This window comes from Phyllostomus hastatus, unplaced genomic scaffold (assembly GCF_019186645.2).
Source record: "Phyllostomus hastatus isolate PE091 unplaced genomic scaffold, TTU_PhHast_1.1 phas_scaffold_216, whole genome shotgun sequence".
NCBI lineage: Eukaryota > Metazoa > Chordata > Mammalia > Chiroptera > Phyllostomidae > Phyllostomus > Phyllostomus hastatus.
Genome location: NW_025334018.1, coordinates 3,381,770 through 3,391,936, shown reverse-complemented (window position 1 = coordinate 3,391,936; position 10,167 = coordinate 3,381,770). Strand labels below are relative to the sequence as shown.

Sequence of the window (10,167 nt, the reverse complement as noted above, 5' to 3'; positions counted from 1 at the left end):
CAATTATTTAATAATTATATTTATTCATTTGCTAATTTTATTTATTATCAATGCATTTTATTGACCAATTTCTTTTTCCACCCCCTCCCATCCCCTCCCAGTAGGGAGCCAGGAAGGGGCAACGCCCCTCCCCCACACCAGTTCCCGTGGTCCTGGTCCAGCCCCAACAGCAGCAATACTGGGACCCTGTTCCTGTTTAGGTCGGGGCCGAAGGGCCACCTGAGGCAGGGGAGGTGGGGGATGTTTTAGTTTCTTTTCCCTGCTGAGTTTGCTGTTGGTGCTAGAGTAAGGTGAGGGCCCAAGGTACCTGAGCCTAGGAAAGGGCAGGCTAGCCAGTGCCCCGCCTTCTCAGGGACAACAGAACCCCTCCCCCACCCTCTGTTGCCATGCCGACTGTACAGCATCAAAGAATGTGGGGCCGGGACCCCAAAGCTCATTTTTCTTCTGGGTGTGGAGTTCTGGAATACGAGGTATGTGGGGAAAGTTTTATAATTGCTTCCAAATAGCTGGGTTTAAAAAAAGAAAATAGAGACACTCATTTCGGCTCCTGGTTTGCGTGCGGGCACAGAGAAGGAATTTCTGGGTGCAGGAGAAGGCGCCTCGCCCCACAAGACAGGAGATGGCCCTGGGAGCGGCCGGAAAGTGGTCCGCAGTCCCAGGCGAAGCTGCGAAGACAGTGACAGGCTGTGCTCCCCAGTATCCATCCGCCCTGCCTTGCCCCAGAGGGCGGCGCTTTGACATCACTATTAGCTCTAATGAGGGAAGAAGTGGCACCGTCCTTGGGAGAGAGATTACCCAGAAGGCCACGTACAAGAACGCCAGACTGCATGTGGATCTGAAATATTTCTAAAATAGTGGTTTTGTGGAGGTTGGACACGACTGCCCTGTTCTCCTCTCCCCCACCTCCAGGTGTGGGAAGCCTGGGGAAATAGAATTAACCAGTTAAGCTGGGATTAAAGGCTCAGAGCATCTTAGGGTCCAGCTGAGAGCATTGGGTGGGAGCACTGGGTGCGCCACTGGAGCTGCCAGATGGCCAGACTCTGAGGGCCTGCGTGGCGAGGGGGAAGGGGCACCGTGGAATGTGGCTAGATGGCAGACGTGGCCTCAGGTGGGGAGGACTGGGAGCAGACAAGACAGATGAAGGGTGTGGGTGGCGTGGGGAGGAGGGATGGGGTCCAGAGCTGGCTGGTTCCGAGGGGGAGGGGCATCTCAGGACACACTCAGCACTCGCATGATGTTGGTATAGCCAGAGCCAGGTCGCCAGCCTGTCACCACAATCACCAGGTCTCCAACGTGGAGTAAGCCACGAAGCTTTCCTGGGGTAGGGGAAGAAGATAACCATCAGCCACTGAGAGACCCAGGCCAGCCCTATAATGAGAACCAGCCACCACCTTCTACTCCCTCAGGGCCACCCTCCCTGCAGGGGCCTGAGGCAAACTGTGTCATGTGTACCACAGGTAGCGCCACAAGAAATGTGACCACTGCATTATTATCAGAACTACAGGTATGTCCATGGATGGCACGGGGCGGGGGGTCGCTGAGCAGCAAGTCTGTGCACCTGTGTTGCTAGGCCAGCAGGAAGAGGCAGGGCATGATCATAGCCAGTTTCAAAACAGATTTTCATTTCGGCTGCAGGGGACTAGGTCCGCTTTCTCCTTTCACCTCCTGCTCCTTACGTCACACTCAGGCACACACCCTGGTGCAGGCGACAGCTGGGCTGACTTCTTGGAAAAGGCCTTGACCTCTTTCCCTCTACCATCTTCCCCTCCGCATGCCCCATGGAGGCCAAAACATCTCTGAGTGTTTGTGAGCCTCACAGAGTAAATCCGGGACCAGAGGACAGAGGCAAAGCCCTTTGTGCGGGTATGGAAAGTGGTGGGGGGTCGTGATACAAACCCAGGGTGGGTGCGGAGGAAGTCTAGAGGACTCACCACTTTCAATGCCATATTGAACCCGGTGATCCACATCATCTGCCCAGATGGCCTCTGGAGGTTCACGGTAGAGCAAGGGAAAGACTCCTCGGCATAGGTGGGCCTGGCGGGCAGCCTGGGCAGAGCGGGTGACAGCGATGACCGCTGCCCGAGGTCGGTACCGAGACAGAAGCTGGGCTGAGCTGAAGGAGGCAGAGAAGGTCAGCCCGGAGAGTGAGAGAGCGCCGAGTCAGGAAACTAGAGTTTGGGTTCTGGTTCCAGTTGTCGGCGCCAAGCTGTGTGACCCAAGTCAGGTAAATCATATTTTTCTGGGCCTTGGTTTTTCTAGCCTGTTAAGTGGGTATAAGAATACTCCCCTTTCTTACAACACAAGAAAGATATAATGAAGGGTACATCAAATGAAGTAGTAACGAAAAACTTCTTTGAGAAACAAAACCTTTCTGAGGAGGTACCTATACACGGTACTTACCTTAAACACGTCTCTGGTTAATCCTCACAGGCCCACGAGGACGCCTGTAGAGCCTGGGCAACCTACCCAAGGTGTCATTTCAGAGCAAAGACTTGAACTCAGACCTTCTGGGCCCTTCTGCAACACCTCAGCAGGGTAAGGCTTTGTGGGCCAAATGCAAAGGACTTGCTTCTGAGCCCAGGAGCCTGAATGGCCTGGAAGCCAATGTGTCCAGTGATGTGCCTCCCCCTTCAACTGGCGCAGTCCCTGTGTGCCCCAGGTCCACCTCTCCCAGCCCCACCCCGGATCTTACAGCTACCTCTCCTCTTGCCCCAGAATAATATTTTTCATCTCCAGTGACAAAACATAACCCAAGCCTGTGACCCACCCCCACCTGCCCCTGACCCAAAGGCTTGTCTTGGTGCTCACGGAGTCCCTCTCACCGGCCAGTCGTGGTCAGCACGATGATGGCCGAAGCACAGCACTTGAAGGAAGCCTCCACAGCGCCGATGGCAGTGACTTCAGTGGGATCACGGCTCAGCGGTGCTACGCGGCGCAGCTCCTCAAACAGCTGCTGGTGGTAGACTGCGGCCTCTGCCTCCCGGGCAATCTGCAGGCACCAGGAGGTCAGGCTTGGGCAGGGGCACTGGCGCTTGCAGGGGTTTGGCTGTCCAACCCATCTGCCTTGCATTATGAGCTCCTACCGCGTGCTGCATCCTTACGGCCTCCACGGGAAATCTGCCTTTGGCAGTTTCCCCCGACAGCATGATGCAGTCTGCACCATCCAGCACAGCGTTGGCCACGTCACTCGTCTCTGCCCGTGTCGGCCGGGGCTTACTGATCATGCTCTCCAGCATCTGGGGGACAGCTGGATGTCAGAGCTGTGGGAGCCACACTCCGATCAGGGAAGCTACTTCTCTGACATCCACACTCTCAGAGTGCCCTGAAAGCCAGGGTCACAGGCACAAACTGTGTCCTTATCTGAAAATGGGGGTCCCACTATCTCTCCCTAACTTCGTTGCTTGAGGATCGAACACTGGACCGCAAAATGTGCTAGAGACCTGAGGTGCAGGTGTTCACCCTCAGGTGGCCCCCAAAGCCACAAAGAGCCCCCGCCCTCTTCAGGCTCACTCCAGACCTGTGTGGCACAGACAACTGGTTTGCCGGCCAAGTTGCAACGTCCAATCATCATCTTCTGAGCTAGGAAAACCTTCTCCGCTGGGATCTCGATGCCCAGATCACCCCGTGCCACCATGATGCCGTCGCTCACTTCCAGGATTTCATCAAACCTGGGTGGTGGGGGAGGTCAGGGCTGGGGAAGAACCGGGAGAAGCCAGGGAAAGGAGACGGGAGAAGAGGAGGAGCTACGGGGCTGTTAAGGGCCTGATAGGGAACAAAGGCCAAGCCTCACTTCTTCACGCCTTCGTGGTTCTCGATTTTGCTAATGATCTTGATGGCCTGTCCTTCTGGCCCCAGAGCAGCTCGGACCGCAGCCACATCGCTGGCTTTCCGCACGAAGGAGGCAAAGATGATGTCTACGCCATGCTCCACCCCAAAGCGCAGGTCCCGGGCGTCTTGCTCGGACAGCCCTGGCAGGTCCACCTGGGCGCCCGGCAGGTTCACGCCCTTCCGGCTGCCCAGGACGCCGCCGTTCTCCACCTCGGTCTCCAGCCCCTCTGGGCCTGTGGGCACGGAGAGAGCCAGCCGAGGGTCAGGGGTGAGGTCGGGAGCAGAGCCGCGGCGCAGGGAACAGGGGCTTGGACCCCGCAAGGGATTAGGAACCACGTCCCATTCTGTTCGTCCGTCTGCCCTCGGCCTGGGCTCCACACTGAACGGGCACGGGGCGGGGGGGGCGGACTTCTGTGGAAGAAACGGCTGCCCCGCCAGTCCAGCCCCAAGCCAGGGTGAGCCCAGGAGTCTGGATGCTGGGGGCCCCTGGGACTAGGACGCCGGCGGGGTGGGGGCGGGTGTTCGCGGCCGACGCGGGAGCCCGAGGGGAGAGCGCGCGCCCAGCTGGGCGCTGCGGGGGCGGGAGGCGCGTCCGCACCGATTTTCCTGACCACGAGGGAGATGAGCCCGTCGTCGATGTAGATGCGGCCCCCCACCGGCACGACCCTGAGGATGTTGGGGTAGTCCACCCACACGGTGTTCGCGTCTCCTCGCGTCTGGAACGTCGGGTCCACGGTCACCAGCACCTGGGAGCCCTTCACTAGCTCCACTTCCGACTCCGGGCCCTGCGGGCAGAGCCAGGGGTCCGGAGTTCGGCCCCTCCCTACGCCCCACGCCCTGGGCGTCTGCTGCCACCCCCCACCCCGCGCGCCCTGCAGCCCCCGGCTGGCCCCCGCCGACTGGACACGACGGGACCGCCTCTCACCCCCTGCAGGATCCCGGTGCGAATCTCCGGTCCTTTGGTGTCCAAAGCGATGGCCACCGGTCGGTAGCCGAGCGGGGAAGTTGCGAAGCTCTCCACCGCCTTTCGGACATTGGCGATGGACTCAGCGTGGTACTGGTGGCAGAACCGATGGAGATTTCAAGGGAGGGTGGCCACGACCTCGGGGCATCCTCTAACCCCGTCGCCTCCTGTGGCCCCTTCCCGAACCTCATGTGAGCCGTGGGAGAAGTTGAGTCGAGCAATGTTCATCCCGGCCTTGATCATCTCCTTGAGGCGCTCTACGGAGCGAGATGCCGGCCCTGGAACCAGAGATTTCCCTCAGACAACTTGCTCCCCAAACCTGAGAGACAACCGGACCCACCACCACCCTCTGAGACACCGCATGCCACAGAAGTCTTGCTACCTGACCTTTACTCCCTGACCAACCTCTGCTCACAAGTCAGAAACCACATTCCTCTCAGCAGCCCACACCTTGGGAGGCAGCCCTATGTGGAGGAGGAGGCACTTGGAAGGGAGGGTCCTCAGCCAGGTCCCAGTGAGGTAACCCTGTCTGCAGTGAAGTAAGCGCTGCAGTTTGGGGGTAACCCCAGTGTGTGAGCCAGGCACAGCAGGGGATGGGTACGGGGCTGTAGAGCTGATAGGCCTCATTCTGCCTGAGGAGAATTGAGTTGGACCCCATTTCTGCTTGTTGACAGGACAGCTGTGTAACTGAGAGCCAAGCTCTCCAGCCCCTACCTAAAGCCAATTCTTTCTTCCCTCTTCAAGAGAGGGAGGGAAACATCAATGTGCGAGAGACCCGGCCCACAACCCAGGCACGTGCCCTGACTGGGAATTGAACCACGACCTTTCAGGTCACAGGCGGGCATTCAGTCCATTGAGCCACACCAACCAGAGCTAAAGCCAATTCTTTTTTTCCCTTTTATTGATTCTGGAGAGAGAGGAAGGGAGGGAGAAAGAGAAAGAGAGAGAATCATAGATGTGAGAGAGAAACATCCATCCATCACTTCTTGCACTCACCCTGACTAGGGACTGAACCCCTAACCCGGGCATGTGCCCTGATCAGGAATCAAACCACGACCTTTTGATTTGCTGGATGACACCCAACCAGCTGAGTCACACCAGCCGAGGCTAAAGCCATGTCTTGTACTTGCACTTAGACCTCCTCCTGCTCACCTGCTCAAAGACAGATTCAGCCACTCTCCAGTCCTCTATGTCATCAGGGTTTTCCTTTTAAGTGGATCATTCTCATTGGCATGCAAACCTGCTGCTATTTCTTCCATCAAAAAAATTCTCTTATTCCCAATTCCCCCTCCAGCTGTAGTCCCATTTCTTTGCTCTCTTTTGCAGCAGAAGTTGTGAGAGCTTTCTGCCCTGGCTGCCTCCAGTCCCCCACCCTGTATTCTTTGTACCCACTCCAGTCAGGTGTCCACAGCCCCCGCCCCCTCCACTGCCTCTGCCCTTGTCAAGGTCACCAAGAATCTCAGTGTTGTTGCTAAATCTAATGGCCAATTCTCTGTCCTTATCTTGGCTGGCCTGTCAGCAGCACTGAGTATGTGTCCTTGACGTGCCTTCCTTCCTTGTCCTCTGGGACACCACGCTCTGGATGCGCTCTTGCCTCACGGGCTCTCCTTCTCAGCCTCACTTGCTCCTCCCTGCCCTTAACGTTAGATGTCCCATTCTCTCTGTCATTTCACTTTCACTCCGTCAATGGTCTCGACTAGTTTTATGGCTTTGAATACCATCTATAAGCTGACAACTTCTATCTCCAATTTTGTTTCCCAAATTTATATCTTCAGTTCAGACCTCTCTTCCACGCCCAGAGCTGTGTACTTGATTGCCTATTCTGTGTCGCAGTTGAGTGTCTAACATACATGTCAAAGTCACCTTTCCCCAAACTGAACACCTTCTCTCCTACCCCCAGCTCTCCACAACAGTCTTTCCTGCTCAGCTGATAACGCATCCTTCTAGTCCTCGAACCTAAAACCTTGGCGTCATCCTTGACTCCTTTTTCACCCTCACCCTACCCTACATTCAATCTGTTGGGAAATCCTTCAAAATGCATTCAGAATCTGACCACATCTTTTTTTAATTTAAATTTTATTTTTTAATTACAGTTTACATTCAGTAGGATCTGATGACTTCTCACCCCTCCACTGCCACTACCTGGTTTGACCTAGAAATACTGCAGGAGCAGCTTCTGCGCCTCCTTCCAAACTCACCTCTGATCTATTTTCAATATAGCAGCCAGAGTGGTTCTCTGAAAACGTAAGTAAGAGCGTGTTGTTTCCCTGCACGAAACTCTCCCGTAGTTTTCCATTTTAGTTGGAGGAACCCAACTCAAATTCTAAAAATTCTACCAAGTCCTACATGATCTTACCCTCCCCTGAAATCTCTATTTTTTCCCTACTCTTCTGTCCCTTGATGGTTTCTCACCATCCCAGCCTTCTTGACTTGGGGTCTTTGCGCCAATTGTTCCCTGTGCCTGGAGCTCTCTTCCCTACACACTTGCATCCGTCATTCTCTCATCTCCTCCACATCTTCGCTCAGGTCTGACTTTCAAAATAGTGGCTTCTCTGATTGTCTCCGACGGTAGGACTGCAGACTGCCTCCTGCCCTGGCATCTTTGATGACCTTCAGCATGCTCTATTGTTTTTTCTTTCATAGTATTAATCATTTTCTCTTATTTTGAGTATTATTGTTATTTTTATCCTCACCCAAAGACCTTTTTCATTGCTTTCAGAGAGAGAGGAAGGGAGAAGGAACATCGATATGAGAGAGAAACATCAACTGGTTGCCTCCTGTGTGCTCCTTGACTGGATGTTGGACCTGCAACCTTTTGGTTGCTGGATACTCCAACCAACTGAGCCATACCAGCCAGGTCAAAAGAAGGGGGCACCCAGAAAAACCAGAATGATCTTCTGGATGGTGGTTCCCTTGTAGTACCAACTCCCCCTGCTGGGTGAGTGAGTGTTCTAGGAACACATTTGTATTGGTGCACCACCAGGTGTTGTTAGGACAGACTGTGTTCGGCTTTAGTGAATTTTTCTGAAGACTCTTTCAACACATTTGCCCATTTCACGATGGGGGATTTACAAGTGCACCTGCCCTCACCGCGCTGAGTGTTCAGCAGTTTTTGACCAAAAAACAGCATGACCCCCGTGCCCCACCCTCCCTATTCACCCAGTCTCGCCTTCAGCTACTTTTTTTGTTTCTCTGGATGAAAAATGTCCTCAGAGGGAAACGTTTTGCTGGTGTGGAAGAGACAAAACAAACAAATGGCAGAAGCACTTAAAAGGCATCAAAATCAAAGAGTTCAAAACCCGTTTTGAGCAGTGGAGAAAACGTCTTGATAGGTGTGTTGTATCAAATGGAGAGAACTTTGAAGGTGATTGAATTAAACATGTAAGAATAAATGCACAATTTTTAAATAAATAAATTATATTTTTTGGGTCTCCCCTCTTATTTATCACTTTCTAACATATTAAGTAATTTAGTGTGCTTATTATTTATTATCTCAGCTGGCTAGATTGTCAGCTCCCCAAGAGGAGTGATTTTTGTTCATTTCACTGACCTGCTACTCCCAGGGCCCAAGACCTTATCTCCCAAGTGCTCGACAAATATTTGCAGAATGACACCCTGCCCCGTGTGGCTCCGTTGGTTGGGCCTCCTCCCACAAAGCAACGGGTCTCTAGTTCGATCTCCAGTCAGGCCACGCACCTGGGTTTCTTTCGGTGTTGTCCTGTCCGGACCCATATGAGAAGCAACAGACTGACGTTTCTCTCTCACATCAATGTTTCTCTCCCTCTCTTTCTCTCTCCCCTCCTCTCTCTCTTAAAAGAAATAAATAAAACCTTCAAAAACTTTTGCTGAATGAATGACTCACGGAGAAGTGTCAAAGGAGACAAAAGATGAGGAAGCCCCTTGAAAAACAACCGAGAAGCCTGGTGACACTTCGGGGGATGGAGGGTGCTCACCAATGGTGGCAATGATGCTGGTGCTGCGAGCAGCCACGGGCTCCGAGTCGATGTCCAGCAGGCAGAGGTGTTCCAGGAAGGTGTCTGCCATTGCGGCTGACAGCTGCTGCTTCTGAAAGAAGGCCGTGCCCAGCTCCTGGGTCAGTTGGGCTACGCTGGCCCTCCGCAGGTACCCCGCTGGCCCTGCAGTAGAAGGGGACTGCATAGGCACCTGGCTCTCCCTGCTGTATCTCAGCACGCCCTCTGTTCCTTCCCTCACCTCTCCAGTGCTTGTGGAGTACTGCTTATGAACGGAGCATTATGCGCACAGTATCTTACATAGTCACAAGGATCCTATCCAGCAAGTAGTTAAATGCTCTACAATGATTCCCATTTTACAGATAAGGAAAGAGAGAAGCTGAGAAAGATTAAATAAATTGCCCAATATCATATAGCATCTAAGTAACAGAGATGGCATTCACACCCAGGTCTGACTAACTCCAGGCTCAAGTCCGGCTATCTGGTCCCCACACTGCCTGACTTCTTGACCTTTGGCTGCTGACTTCCCTCTGCCTCAGCCTCTGCCCCTTCTTTGATACCTCACTGTTCAGGCCCAGAATCACCCAGTCCCCTTTCTAAGGTCCCTGTTGTTTTCCTTCCAATTGCTGGCTTTTCTATCCCCTCCTCTGAGTTTCCTCAGCTCCTTCAGTTTCTACTTCATCCAGGTCCTGAGGTTCTGTAGCTTAACTCAGCCCAGAGGGGCCGCTCTGGCCATACCCTCCATGCTGCAGCACGCCTGCTGGGCTCTGGCGATCTGCTCCACACCGTCAGGCTGCCGGAGGTATGAGGCCCCGCTGGGCTGGGGATTGGTTCTGCCTACTGGTTAAAGTGTCACCAGTGTCTCCCCGTCACTGAAAGCCCCGTGAACCAGGGGCCAGAGTCCAAAAACCATGCGAGTGCCCCGTGACTCCCATGCCTTGGGTTCCTCTCTGCCTTCCTCTCTGCCTGATAGAAGAGGTCCAGACCAGGGTCCATAGTTTAACACAGAGGAGACCTCAGTGAACACAGACCCTCCCCAAACTCCTCCTAGACAGCACATACACTTCTTCTGCACCCTCCGCCCCCACTCCTGATTCTATGCTCATCTTCTTCCCCCTCTTTAAAATGTTTTAATGTACTAATTTGAAAGAGAACAGGACAGCGAGCTGTTGTTCCACCCATCGATGCATCCATTGATTGATTCTTGTGCATACCCTGATAGGTGACTGAACCCGCAAACGTGGTGCATTGGGGCTGACATTCCCCCCTACTCAGCTACCTGGCCAGGGCTCTTCCCCTTCTTTTCACTGACTTCTGCTGACCCTTCTTACCTCCTGGAGCCCCAATTAGGATGGACTTTGCTAAGTCCCTTTGGGACTTAGACATCCATGACCAAAGCTGTTG

At 53.9% G+C, this 10,167-nt stretch overlaps 1 protein-coding gene across 1 annotated transcript; it reads right to left on the bottom strand.

Moving 5' to 3' along the window:
* Positions 1-32: 32 nt before the first annotated feature.
* On the bottom strand, positions 33-9,589 carry PKLR (pyruvate kinase L/R). The gene is made up of 11 exons (XM_045816962.1): positions 9,502-9,589; positions 8,746-8,928; positions 4,979-5,070; positions 4,754-4,885; positions 4,427-4,613; positions 3,791-4,061; positions 3,518-3,668; positions 3,084-3,236; positions 2,823-2,989; positions 1,932-2,113; positions 33-1,316 (listed from the first exon to the last, which is right to left on the bottom strand). Exons 1-11 carry the CDS (start codon positions 9,506-9,508, stop codon positions 1,210-1,212), a joined length of 1,632 nt encoding a protein of 543 aa, XP_045672918.1. The 5' UTR covers positions 9,509-9,589; the 3' UTR covers positions 33-1,209.
* Positions 9,590-10,167: the final 578 nt, after the last annotated feature.